This window comes from Pyricularia grisea (assembly GCF_004355905.1).
Source record: "Pyricularia grisea strain NI907 chromosome Unknown Pyricularia_grisea_NI907_Scaffold_7, whole genome shotgun sequence".
In the NCBI taxonomy this organism is placed as follows: Eukaryota; Fungi; Ascomycota; class Sordariomycetes; order Magnaporthales; family Pyriculariaceae; genus Pyricularia; species Pyricularia grisea.
Genome location: NW_022156720.1, coordinates 2,888,228 through 2,901,315, shown reverse-complemented (window position 1 = coordinate 2,901,315; position 13,088 = coordinate 2,888,228). Strand labels below are relative to the sequence as shown.

The following is a 13,088-nucleotide window of genomic DNA, read 5'->3' as shown; positions in this document are numbered from 1 at the left end:
TACGTAAGGTAGGCACCTTGGCATCTACCTGCTACCTACGGGGTTTACCTATTCCCGGTAGACTGAATATCCATACCACATACTTCCTATCCCTGTACATGCAACCCAGAACCGCAAAAGGCACTTTGCACGAATCTGAACAATAATTATTATCTAGCCATCAATGCCAAGGCATGCATTCCAAGTTCTCCAGTCGGTCCGATCCTTGGGCGGACCCATTTTGAATCGTCTTCCTTCTAGACTTTTTAGTCGCGATTGATGATTTCAACAGCTTTTTATATATATATATTTTTTTTTGCCTTTTCTCTTCAATGGTGGCCTGCCCATGTTCAAATTGAGGTCCTATTCCGCAGCATGTTCAATCCGTGCTCATGCTACTAGTCAAATTATGCCAAATGCTTCGTGGCTAGCGTATGTTATATTGCTCTCAAGTGTCTATGATGTCGCCGCAGCATCTGTGCTGGCCTTGACGCTATAGGCCTTGAAAAAGTCCGGGTCGTTTCCAATCTCCTCTTTGACCTAAACGGTAGCATTTTTGGTAAATATGGATATTGACAAAAATCCAGGAATGCTGAGACATGGAGACATATTAAACTCACAATATCAAGTCCGCCAACCAGCTCACCATCCATCCAGAGCTGTGGGTATGTCGGCCAGTCGGCAAATTCTTTAAGGCCTTGTCTGACCTCGTCATCCGCCAAGATGTTGAAGAAACCGTACTTGACTGAGTTTTCCCTCAGCAGAGCGACCAACTGCCTCGAGAAGCCGCACTGCGGCGCGCTGGGCGTGCCCTTCATGAACAGCATGACCGGTGCCGCCTTGACCAAATCCGCCAGTCGTTTGAACAACTCCTCCTTCTGCTTCTCCGGGTCCTGAGGTGCAGCCTCGGCCTTGGCGGCCTCATCGCCAGCCGCCACCGGGGCACTTGCTGAGCTTGCGCCAGTGTCTGAGCCGCTAGTGTGGGTTTCGATCGCGGTGCGCACGCGCTGAGCGCTGTTCCCGCTGATGGACTCGAGGACCTTGCCGCCGCGCGAAAGAACGACGAACGGGACCGCCGTGACGTCGTATGTTTCGCTCACATCACTCAAGTCCTCGGCATCGAGAGATACCCACGAGGTCGCGAGGGGGTCAGTTACTGGGTATTCGGATGCCAGGGTCTTAAGCACCGTTGCCATCTGAGCGCAAGGTGGCGCCCATGGTGCATGAAAGTATATAATCTGAAGAGTTGAGGCCGGGAGTGAGGCCAGGTGCGCCTCCCATTCCTCCAAGGAGGTGATATCTCTGAGCGTTGACATTTCCGTTTTTGTTATGTTCGAGGTGGGGGTGGTATGAGGCTAGAGAATTAGTCGTGCGTGAGGAGGTCCTCAACGGTCGCGTCTTGGGAGCTGCTGTCGAAAAGCGGGTTCTAGAAGTTACGATAACTCGCGATTATCTGTGTCGTGTGTACCTAGCGATGCGAAAAATAAATCACTTCCCGAGTCGTGAGGTGTTTAAACCGACGAACTGGGCCACGCCAGAGGCAAAAGCGTTGCTCCCGATAATCGGCGGGGTGGAAATTCGCAATCCAATGGCGTGCCCCTCATTGGCGGGCGCAGGGGTAGCAATCAACTGCGGCGTCATTGCGATACTAACACCCCACCACAATTCTACGACTGGCCAGCTTTGAGATGAATGAAAAGTTGGGTGGGTGGCCCTGTACCAGATCTTTCAATTGCAAATGCGACTGAAAGTGGAGTATGCATTTTTGGACGGCAAAAATGTACCCAGGCTTGCCAGGCAAGCCAGGGCAGTAAATTACCTAGGTATCTGAAATAGAGTTGTAATAGATGTCTTACCAGCATTGATTGGTTTCACAAGCCCGGGGACTCTGTTCAGTACTGGTGGCATTTCCGCTTCGGTGTTCCTCCCAACAGCCCGATGGATCGGCATTTCTTATGCCAAGTCACAATATTATCGCCTGACCCTTCAAGCAGGATCAGAAGAAGAAAAAGAACACACGAGTGGGAAAAAATAGATCCAGATAAAGATATCCGTTAAGTAGCATGGTTGTGGTCTAGTGACGTGACGACGGAAGAAGACTTTAGAATTTAGTCTAGTTCTAAAACTATAGTTTATGCAAGGTGATTACGACAGCATATACCACTACTTGCAATATGCTGGATCTCAACAATGCATGTGCTGATGCCAGGATGGACGTGTGCTTGAAGGAACGGAGGTCAAGGTGGCTATCAGTACAGTAACTAGGTACGGTACCTCCAGAATTGGTAACAATTAAAGAACGAGAATATTAGGCTTACTTTTTCAGGTAAGCCAAGTTCGTTTGTACTCCGTAGGTAGCATACCGGGCTGTGAGGGCGCGGCTCCTCGTCATCCACACAACAACACACACACACCTGGTCACCGGGCAAACTGAAGGTTGGCCACTTGTACCCCACCCCGCCTCCTCTCATTGGTCTGGGCACGGTCATCCAACTCAACTCATCAGTCCTCGTGCCGGCTCGTTTACCCTCCACTTCCACGACGGTTAACTTTTATCACTGAAACGATTCCCTATTTTCTCCTCTTCGGCTCGTTGAAGAACCAATCTTGAACTGTGCTTATTTTATTCAATTCGCCAATCGACAGACCATCACTTGCTTGCTTTCGCGCTCAGTCGTTTTCCAACCAGACAATCGTAAAGATGAGCGCCGCTGGTTACTACAACAACCAGGGCGGCCCGCCTCCTGGCCAGTACAACTCGCCTCCTCCGCCCCAGCAGGTATGCTATTGCTATAAACTCGGTACCCGATCAAAGTCGCACACATGTGCAGTCATTGACCAGCTTATGTGCCTTTTTCTCTAGGCATACTATCCACCCCAGGGCGGCCCTCCTCCTCAGGGCGGATATTACCAGCAGGGTCCCCAGATGCAGTATCAGGTTTGTCGCAACCGCGGTCGTGAGAAAACTCCAAGAAATCCGGGTGAAATGCTGATAATTTGTGTACTCGGATAACAGCAGTACCCACCGCCTCAAGGCCAGCCGCAAAAACAGAGCGGCGGCGCTGGTAAAGGCTGTCTTGCTGTAAGAATCCATCCCTATGCTGCAACCTGGCTGCGCAGGCACAATTTTCTGCCTCATCTGAACACTTTGCTGACATTAATGGTGTTGATGCATAGGGTCTCTTGGCGGCCTGTGCATGCTGCATGTGCTGTGATTGTGAGTGGAGATTTAACTACCTAATATTTTACTATAAGAACAAAAACAACAAAGATACGCGTCAGTCTTGCTAACTCAACGATTCATTAGGCATCGAGGACTGTTGCTCTGTGAGTATCCCCTATACTCTGTTCGGTCGTGCTGCCTTTCTGCATGGTTGCGTCTCCGCAGCAACCGCTCCCAGTTTCGCGTTTTATCGTCCGTGCATTGCTGACCAAGTTCTTCATTTAGTGCTTCTTGGAGTGTTAAAATCCTGGTCTTGTCGACGGGATGTTATGAAGCGATTATATGGTTGTTTTGTATTTTGCACCTATGATTTGTGGTGTCTAAGCCACTTCTTCCGGTCTTGCCAACCTTGTAATAACGTGATGTACATAAGGTTGGGCAAGGGGTTCTGGTTGGTAAATGGTCAAAATCCTCTCACAGGTTGTTATACTATTTGATAGGTATCCGTATATAAATTACATACCTGGATATTATTGATTGCCTGTCCTAGTTCAGTCGTCGTTAAATTTACAAATTCTTGGCGTTTGACGGTCGGCAACCTGTCCCGACCTGGGTTGTGATCAGGTGTTACATACAGTGCGCAGTGCCTAGTTCATTAGGCTAGAAGGATGGCTCAGTAAGATTCGAAAACTGGGCCTCTGCGAGTTCGATATATGGTATTCTTGAAGTGAATATATGCATGGGTAGGCAAGTATGTATGTATAAGAATATTTGACTCACAATGCATAGGTACCTACCTAGGTTTGGGACCAGCATCCAATTCCTTACATACCTGGGTACATAGGTACCTTCCAAACGAAGAAACTTGCACCGCCCAAATTCATACCCAACGGATCTTAAATCTATTGCTCTATATGTATATCGCTTTCACGTTCCTCAGTATACAAAATTGTACTATATACCTTGATATCTAAATCCAAGCTTTCAGAAAGTTAGCATCCTCAGCAGGGGTGTGTTGGTTATCAATGTCTGAATCAAAAGTTGATTAACCCTGTACCGTCAGCCTGCTACCCCTTAAGTCCCCTGTCAAGGGAAGAAAGGTCTGTAAATAAGCATTTTTTTGTTCTTGCTTGTCAAAACGTGCGCCGCATGGCGTGCCACGAGCACCTGATAACTTGATTTAAAAATCAGGAAGCATTAATCCCAGGAGCTCGGGTCGCCAGCAAAGAACAGGGCCTTCTGCGGGATACTTCCCCTCGTATATATTGGATGCATACCGTCGCAAGACATTACTCAGCGTTAGGGTTGACTCACATGTTAGCGGACCCATCCTATTTCCTGTGGCGCAGGTTATTCGATGCCCTTCCGCCAGAGCCTCCTGTCGAGCTGCTGGGAGCACCGGTGCCGTGCGGACCGATACCTGGCCTGTGGGCTGGCCGAGTCCGGGCCGCGGCGTGGATTCCTTGTCAAGAACAGCCCTCTTTTCAGGGTCGAGGGGCGGATCGTGCTTGCTGGTAAGGCGTGGGCTGGTAGCCCGGGCCTTGTCTATGAGCTCCTTGTGCGTGAGTATACCACGCGCTGGTCTGTTCTCTTTGCCCTCGATATGCGGATTTTACGGGTCAGCATCTTTTATCTTTCCGATGGCTCCATGTGTATTCCCGCTCTGATTTCTGCTGTGAATCTTATCGACGAAGTACACGGAGCTTGTGTGACTTAGTCTTCCCGGCTACCCTATCTCATCTGTGCACTGAGAGGAAATTCGTCGCGGTTCACACTGCTTTCTACCTGCTGGCTAGGCGATAGCTCGCCCTGCCGCAGCAGCTGAGTGACCTGGGCAGTTCTATCCGCCTTGGAATATTTTGATCCTGGTGGAAAAGCATTGGGGAATGCGTTGTTAGGGTTTATGGCAATAGCACTTTGCATGTTTTCCACATGATTGGTCAAGTCACTGGCCCCCTAGACGAGCTGACCCGTTCTACCATCAGCATCACCAAGGCGACATTCTGTCGTGCCGGGACGTGGCGTATTGGGTTCAAAGGGTTGGCAGGGATCTCTTTGCAACGCCTGTTTTCTTGAATTCGGTGTGCATAACCTATTGGCATATCTGCGGCACTGCGATAGGCGTCAATCGACATGAACCGGAAGATATCCGTTGAGACCGACGAGGCGGTATCTGGGTTCGAAGACCACAACGCAGAGCCGCCGGGGCCGCATGCTCCCGTCGGTAGCAGCCTCGACGAAGCCCCTGAACCCTTTGTTATGGCACGAGCCCCTGACTCCAGCTGTTCCAGCCCACCACGACGCGGTCGAGCGCGCGCAGACCATCAGACCGCAGTGATAGGTATCCGAAACCACTTGTTCGCCTCCCGGCTGCACTCTTCATTGCCCGCTGCCTCCTGGTAGAACTGTAGTATCCGCTGCTTGGCATTTGCCGTGGTCGCCTAATCAAGCAACCAAAGCCCACGTGGAAAGCCTCGTTTACCGTCAGATCAATAGCCATGCCTGGAAATTCGGACCAATCTAATGCGCTTCCAAACCTTGGCTCATCGGCGCCCAGCATGTTGACTTTGGTGAACTCCTCCTTGAAGCTATACCATTTGCGCTCGTCCGATTTTGCAAGCGCTTAGCCCGCAGGCCCGCCAGCCCAAAAGAGTTCGCCATGCCATCGGTAGCGGAGAGAAACCCCCCGTAGCCCTGTTAAGAGCGTAGGGCCTAGCATGTCTTTGACGTCGTCCGGCAGGTGCTCTGTCAGGCACTCCTCCATCTCCATGATCTTGGTAGCCGCAACAACCTCGCCAACCAAGGCAAAACCAAGGGTTGGCTTGGCCGCCTTGGTGACGACTTCTGGAAGGTAGCGGCTGTTGTGGATGTTAGGGGCATCATCAATGTGCCTCACTGAAAACTCGAAGGCGGGATGCCTCTCCCTCACAGATTGCGGGGCATCATCCTCGGGCACCTCGAGGTGAGGCATTGCTTTGTTATGAAATGTTCTCTTGCTGCAGCGCCTTTCCCATGGTACTCATGCTGTAGTAGTCAAGAACTTATTGGTGTGAATCTAGGGTGATGAGCTAGTTCTAGTAATGGGACTAGGAAAGCTGCTATGTACTGCTTGTGAAACGAATGAGGCAACGCATCGTATTCTGCATGCTTGACGCCTCAAAACTATGGCCTGTGTTTTCCTCATGATGTTGTAAAAGAAGACGCAACTATGTAAATGCAGAGGTGACGTAAGGCAGTAAGCGTAAATCGAGTCCCAGGATTTGCTACAAAAAGTCCGCCCAATGCGCTGTGCAAAAGTTGGTCTTCGTCTGTCCAAGTCAGGATTTTACTTGCCTTGCCTACCAAGCACTTATCGGGCAATGGCAAGCTTCGACATGTTGCGCCGTCTTCAACTATAGACTCGGAGGTTGAGATGGAAAGGAGAAACACCATCGATGTTTATTTATATCCATCCCAGGTTTGTTGGCGGCGCAGCAGCCATCCGTTCCGTCCTGCTGAGCGATTGAGGGCCCGCTAAAGCAGCAGCATCGCCAAAATATGGTTAGAAGAAGAACAAGGATGACAGCCACGTCTTTTAAGCCATCTGGTAGACGCCCATCTCATGAAAGCTGTAGTCTAAATCTACTTCGTGATGCACGTTGTGCCAAATCGACCAAAGTCGCGGAGGTGGTGCTCGTTAGGTAGGTAAGTAAGGTAGGTACAGTAGGCATGGGCGTCTAACGCAAATGTAGCTTTGACATGGAGGTTGCCTTGTCCCTAAAAAGTTGGCCGACTTCAGGGCCTGCGTTTGCTCTAAGCATCATCCAATCCCAACCAGTTTGCTGCCTGCCCCCACCAGATTACGTAGGTCGGTCAGGGTCTTGGCCCCTGGGAAATCGGCCCCGCTTCTTGCTTTGGTGCCAGGTGCCAACAAGCTCACTGAGGTAAGGTAAGGTAGGTATGGTATGCCCGCATACAACGCAAGCTTGCACAGCCATCATTGGATCCTCCACCTCCCTCCGTCATCAGTGATCTTGCCAATTCTCCAGCTCGCTCACCTTTGAACTCAACGTCAATAGCACTACGCGCGAAGCTATAGAACTGGCGACACCCTTTCACCAACCGACTTGTTTTCCTCCACAAACAATCTATTGATCGCAGTGCAGTCAAGACGCCGTCGTTTTCGAGGCAAAACCCTCAACAATGGCGTCATTAAACCTTTCCATAAACGGTCCCTCAATCAAGAGCAGCTACCAAGGCGTCGTCAACGGCCAGCTCCCGTCCTCAAGCTCCCCTACATTTGCCCAATGGGCCCTGTTCTCTGTCCAGGCGCCACTCTTGAATGCTTTTCAGGATAGCGGAGCAAAGGAAAGCATCCTCAAGGTTGAGTCCAAGGGCGGTAAGTAGCCGATGAGTCCTCCTATTTACTTGCCTTGGTTTCTGGGCTTAGTGTGCTGACTCTTGAACTCTGACTTGCTAAAATAAAAGATGGCGAACTCTCTGAGCTTCTCGAGGACTTCAACGAGGGTCGTATTCAGTTTGCGTTCGTCAAAGTCAAAGACACAAACTCGGGTCTACCCAAGAACGTGCTAATTGCATGGTGCGGCGGAGGCGTCCCAGAAAGAACCAAGGGCTACTTTACCAGCCACCTCGCCGCCGTCTCCAAAGTTCTCCACGGATACCACGTCCAAATTACTGCCCGCTCTGATGCGGACTTGAGCCCTGAGTCTATTATCCAAAAGGTCGCCGATGCTTCCGGCGCCAAGTACACTGCCGGTGGATCTGCTCCCTCCCCGGCCCCTGCCGGTGGCCCGCCTCCTGTCGCGAAGAAGCCGGTTTTCACGCCCAAGACATCGAGCGGTGCAGGATCCTTCAACCCGCTGGTGGAAGCTCGACGGAGAAAAGATGAGGAGGTGGATGCAGATGGTTGGGGAGCTGATGCGCCTCCCGTTAACCGGACCGAGATTCAGAAAGTTGAATCGGCCTACAAACCTACCAAAGTTAACATGGCGGAGCTGGTAAAGCAGAAGCAGGAACCCTCAAGGTTTAACGGTGGTAGTGCCGCTCAGGATGACAGGCCTGAGGTGGTTAGGGGTGCCTATCAACCTGTAGGCAAGGTCGACATCGCAGCTATTCGAGCCGCGGCCAAGGAAAAGCAGGACGACCGGCCTACAGTAGTGAAGGGTGCGTATGAGCCCGTCGGTAAGGTCGATATTGCAGCCATCCGCGCCAAGGCTCAGAAACCCGCAGCCGCAGCCGACGAAAGCGAGGACAGACCTAAGACACTTTCGGAGCGGAGCAGTGCGTTCTCTGCGCCGCAATCCGAAAGGCTAGCATCTTTGCCCAAACCAAAGGTGGCCAATAAATTTGCCGGGGCATCTTCGTTCACTGGCACGAAAGCTCCAGTCCCAGGTGCATTTGGCCTGGCTTCTCCCTCGGTCTCAGTTCCCGCCCCGCCCCCAGTTGGTGCTGCCAGCCGTACCTTTGCCGATCAAGGCGGAAAGACTCCTGCACAGCTCTGGGCTGAGAAGAAAGGCAAGCAAGGGCTTACGCCTACCTCTACGGGAGCTCCGGCGCCTGGACCTGCGTCCCCTGTGGCTGCCCAAAAGAGCGGCGGTGGTGGGTGGCAGAGCGGTTATCAGGGTAAGAGCTGGGGCACTGTTCAGACGACCAACTTTGGGCGCGGTGGCGCTGCAGTTGTTGAGCAGAGGACCGGTGGCGACGACCAGGAACAAGAGCATGAGCAGGAGAAGCCAGCATCGCCCGCTGGTGTGTCTTCCATTCGCGATCGCGTTAAAGAGGCCCCTCCCATGGGCAGCGCCGCTCCAAGCGCGCCCAAGGCCCCCGGCGGGGGCGACCGCAGTGTCGATGAGCCTACTCCTCCGCCTCCAAACATGTCAAACCGCCCAGCCGCACCTGCCGGGGGTTTTGCACTTCCAGGCCTGCCACAACGCCCCCCTGAGCCGGAAGAAGAAGAAGAGGAAGAACCCGAGAGGTCTCCGTCGCCCCCTCGTGTTGCGATGCCTGTTCCCCGCGGACCCGAACCCGAGATCGAACCGCCAGCACCCGAGCCGACTATCCCAACCCGTGAAATCGAGCGTGCGCTTCCCAAAGAGGAGGAGCTTGAGGAGGCGCACGACACCCAGGCGCGAGCTGCAGCCACTGCGGTCGCTGAGCAGCAGTTTGGCCAGGCTCAAGTCGCAGCAGGCCAACCATCCACGGGCGGAGGAAAACGTGCATTGATTCAATACGACTACGAAGCGGCCGAGGATAATGAGATAGAGCTTGTTGATGGCCAGTACGTCACCGATATCGAGATGGTGGACGAGGATTGGTGGATGGGCACAAACTCCCGGGGTGAACGTGGACTGTTCCCCAGCAACTATGTCGAACTTGTCGAAGACGATGACGCTGGCGCCGCTGCGCCACCGCCACCGGCACCTGCTCCAGCACCGGCACAGGCTCCTGCTGCTGCCCCTGCCCCTGCCGCTCCTGCTGCACAATCACAGGCGGCGAAGGGCCCTACAGCCACGGCTCTATACGACTATGAAGCCGCGGAAGACAATGGTATGATGATCTCGACAAGCTTTATACACATGGTTAATGTGGAAAATAATTTGCTAACTTAAAACTTGCCGTCTCCAGAACTGAGCTTTCCCGAAGGAGCAAAAGTAATGAACCTCGAGTTCCCCGACGAAGATTGGTGGTTCGGCCACTACCAGGGCAAGTCCGGCCTGTTCCCCGCAAACTACGTAGAGCTTGATCAGTAGATCGAAGCTGGCCAAGCAAATTGAACGGTGTCCGGTAAATATACCGAGATCAAATGGTGGAGAAGCTTTTAGCCTTGCGGTCTTATGAAAATCACAAGAAAAAGATGTGGTGGAGCCAATGTCACGCTGGTGTGAACTCCATTCCAATGCAGTATGGTGTTGTCTAAAATAGCAGAATTTGATAGCAGTTGCTCTATCTGAACTACAAAGATGCCAATTTGTTTGTTCTTGCCAGTATCCGCTTTGTCTCGTGGGAGGATTGGTTATTCACGCAGTCATTGTAGTAAGTTGCAAGAACTGTCCCGAGATTCAGTTGAAGATCTAACACGAAGTCATGAATGAAAAAGAGTGGTTTATAGTTATACAGACAGGCTGCAATCTAGGAAGCATGCGATATGAAAATGGAAGCTATAACAAGCCTTGTTCAACCTTTTCCACGTTTATGGGTATCGAGAACCATGCAATAAACCCTAAGAACCGGACGAACGAGTAAAATAAACAGCCCAAAACAAAACAAAACAAAAAAAAAAAAAAAAGATGGAGAAGCACATCGCTCAACGCCTATGAAGTCTCACAGAGACCATGTGAGAACCTATGCTAAAGTATAAAAAATCCAAAACACCAAAAGAAGCCTTTTTCAAGTCTTAACGGTCAGCTTCATAGCCTTGACAGTCTTGACCCAGTAATCCTCGCGCTTCTTCCACTCAGGGTCTTGGGTGTTCTCCTTGACACCAACGCAGTTGCTGATGTAGTCGACCCAGCCCTTGCGGGTGCCGGTCTTGATGCCGTTGCGGTCTGCCTCGGAGCACTTGTTGCGAAGGAACCAAGAGCCTGAGGCGAAGTTGGTCTCGTCCCTCTGTAGGACCTTGAGCAGACTCTTCATCTGATCCTTGTTGAGGCTGCTGGCGTTGGCGGCGTCCTTGACGATGTCATTGACATCCTTGGCGATGGCGGGCAGCGACTTGGCGAATTGGAAATTAAACTATCATGGCATGGTCAGCATTGAGCAGACAAAGGTATGTCGGAAAGCCAAACAAGAAAAGAGAGGAAGCACTACTTACATCTGCGCTTTGCATGTTGGAGGTACCCTTGAGAGGAAACTCCTCGGCGTGCTGGGCATTGGCCGGAGCTCTGTACTTGAACTGGGCACTCTCGTGAACCGTCAACGAGATGATGGCCGCCATCTCCCAAGGGCTCTCGTGGAAGTTGTAATCCCTCAGGGCCTCGGCGAGCAGGGGGGCGACCTGTTCGGCGGTCGCACAGCCGGTGAGCTCGGGAGCGCAAGACTTGGAGTCGGGGGCAATTTCCAAGAGGGCAGGGACCGCGGCGATGCGCTCAACCTTTGCCTCATCGCGGGCGTATATGCTCCCGGAGGGCGCGGCGACGGCGGCGCTGGCCAGGAGGCCGATGGCAACAAATGCTGTAGGTGCACGCATTGTGTATAATTTGGTGTAAGATGAGTAACCAAAAAGAGAAAAAATTAAAGATCAAGAAACCGAGAGCTAAGGTGAAAAAAAAGTGAGATGGCTAGCAGGTTGTAAATAGGTAGGTAACTATGAACAGTTGCTTTCCTTGGTTTTTGTACCTGGTGTTGGGTATAAAAGAAGCTTCAGGGGTAATGCTGGCTGCATAAGTCGGTGGGAGGTGAGATGGCGATCTTTGACGATTTATATCGCCAAAACCAAGGTCACTCCTTGGATTACTGGGCAGGGTTCTTTTGAAGGAGGGAGGAAGTAAATTTAGGCCTCCGCTTAGATGTGGGACAAAGGCAGTGGGATTGTTTGCTTGTTTGATAAAAGGGGATTATTCACACCCGAGGACCCGTCGCTTGAGCGGCCGGTGGCTAGGTAGGTAGCTAGGTACCTAGGTAGGTACTGTACAACTGTACAAGCAGAAGAAAAGGGGGGGAAGGAATGTACGATCGACCAGGCTGACAATAGTAGTAAGCAGGCAAACGTGAGTCCCAAATCGGATAGAACGGGGCCACTACAGCCTCTAGGCGCCAGCCACCATGGCCGTCGACCCCAGTCAGAACATGGCATCCAGGGGTTTGTGGATTGAGAAGGGCAGCTTTTGCTCGTACAATAAGTCTGGACTGGCTGGCGATGGCTTATGGTCGTTGGGTGTAGTTTGGTTTCGAAACAAAGTGAATTTATTGGTTCAGTACGAGAGGACCAATTGTTTGGTCTCGCGGCGGTAAAGCTAGCACTAACCCAAACGTGTGGGGAGGGGGGGCCTAAAAATTGCCTGTCCACTTCTCCACAGCCCAGCGGCGTTTTTCATCCACAGCTTGGGTTGGTGGATGTGCTGCCCTGGACGGCCTTGACGGCGTAAGCAGAAGCGGGCTGTGTGAGCTTAGGGCGCCCTCCTATCGGCATGTACGACAATGCAAGGATCGTCATGACTGCGGCTGGCCTGTGGAGTTTGTTTGAATCAAGCGGTTGAGGGACAAAGACCCATTCGTTCGTCGTCTGGTGATATGGTTAAAAAAAAAGATTCCGAGCCGCGTGTTGTACTACCAACATACAGCACATACCGGTACAGTGCTTTACCCGTGGCTAAGACTTCTTCTACCTGTCGTTTCGTTTCGTCCCATGTGTAGGTACCTTGGTAACCTTAGGTACCTACCTTAGGTACTTTGCCAAAACCGACCTGCCTGCCGCACGTCAACATAAGGTGGCTTGGCGGATATCCATCCGACCGAAATAGGTACACTCAATTGTCCCGTCACCTATGGCTTGACCAGACTCCACAGGCGGCTCCAGCTGTCAATGATGGCCTAGCATGCTTAGGTAAATAATAGTAGGCTGTTCGGACCACTTCCACGAGCATAAAAAGTACAAGCAAGATTGATTGAATCTCATGGATCAATTATGCCAAGAAAAATTTGTGAGTTGACATGGATCTGGTTGCGGAGCGCTGCAACTTTTTCCAACAACAACAACAACGTTCATTCATTGTTCGTACTCATCAAAAACATCGTAGCCCGTAACGCCCTTCCAAGGTTAAGGCTACGCGTTACTTTGCCTTGCACCAGATCATCGCAGATACAGCCTTGCATAATTTGCCTTTCACCTTCTCTAGGTGTACAATCACAATCTCTTTTGCAACCATTCATACAGTCAGTCGGCAGTCGTCTTGTGTTGGCAGCGGCCGAAGTCATTTTGCCTTGTGCCCTGAACTCCCCCCTCCCCCCC

At 51.7% G+C, this 13,088-nt stretch overlaps 5 protein-coding genes across 5 annotated transcripts; 2 read left to right on the top strand and 3 right to left on the bottom strand.

Moving 5' to 3' along the window:
- Nucleotides 1-179: 179 nt before the first annotated feature.
- Nucleotides 180-1,500, bottom strand: PgNI_09888 (uncharacterized protein). The gene is made up of 2 exons (XM_031129869.1): nucleotides 600-1,500; nucleotides 180-519 (listed from the first exon to the last, which is right to left on the bottom strand). The coding sequence occupies exons 1-2, from the start codon at nucleotides 1,293-1,295 to the stop codon at nucleotides 436-438; spliced, it is 780 nt and encodes a 259-aa protein (XP_030977534.1). The 5' UTR covers nucleotides 1,296-1,500; the 3' UTR covers nucleotides 180-435.
- Nucleotides 1,501-2,528: 1,028 nt separating this feature from the next.
- Nucleotides 2,529-3,682, top strand: PgNI_09887 (uncharacterized protein). Its single transcript, XM_031129868.1, has 6 exons — nucleotides 2,529-2,758; nucleotides 2,843-2,917; nucleotides 2,996-3,061; nucleotides 3,157-3,196; nucleotides 3,287-3,306; nucleotides 3,428-3,682. Exons 1-6 carry the CDS (start codon nucleotides 2,681-2,683, stop codon nucleotides 3,443-3,445), a joined length of 297 nt encoding a protein of 98 aa, XP_030978149.1. The 5' UTR covers nucleotides 2,529-2,680; the 3' UTR covers nucleotides 3,446-3,682.
- A 2,083-nt stretch (nucleotides 3,683-5,765) lies between these two features.
- PgNI_09886 (uncharacterized protein) lies at nucleotides 5,766-6,113 on the bottom strand (the record flags this gene model as incomplete). The annotated part of the gene is made up of 1 exon (XM_031129867.1): nucleotides 5,766-6,113. The coding sequence occupies one exon, from the start codon at nucleotides 6,111-6,113 to the stop codon at nucleotides 5,766-5,768; it is 348 nt and encodes a 115-aa protein (XP_030977542.1).
- Nucleotides 6,114-7,157: 1,044 nt separating this feature from the next.
- PgNI_09885 (uncharacterized protein) lies at nucleotides 7,158-10,429 on the top strand. Its single transcript, XM_031129866.1, has 3 exons — nucleotides 7,158-7,520; nucleotides 7,610-9,688; nucleotides 9,767-10,429. The coding sequence occupies exons 1-3, from the start codon at nucleotides 7,325-7,327 to the stop codon at nucleotides 9,889-9,891; spliced, it is 2,400 nt and encodes a 799-aa protein (XP_030977541.1). The 5' UTR covers nucleotides 7,158-7,324; the 3' UTR covers nucleotides 9,892-10,429.
- Nucleotides 10,383-12,066, bottom strand: PgNI_09884 (uncharacterized protein). The gene is made up of 2 exons (XM_031129865.1): nucleotides 10,953-12,066; nucleotides 10,383-10,873 (listed from the first exon to the last, which is right to left on the bottom strand). The coding sequence occupies exons 1-2, from the start codon at nucleotides 11,325-11,327 to the stop codon at nucleotides 10,529-10,531; spliced, it is 720 nt and encodes a 239-aa protein (XP_030977540.1). The 5' UTR covers nucleotides 11,328-12,066; the 3' UTR covers nucleotides 10,383-10,528.
- Between the last annotated feature and the right edge of the window lie 1,022 nt (nucleotides 12,067-13,088).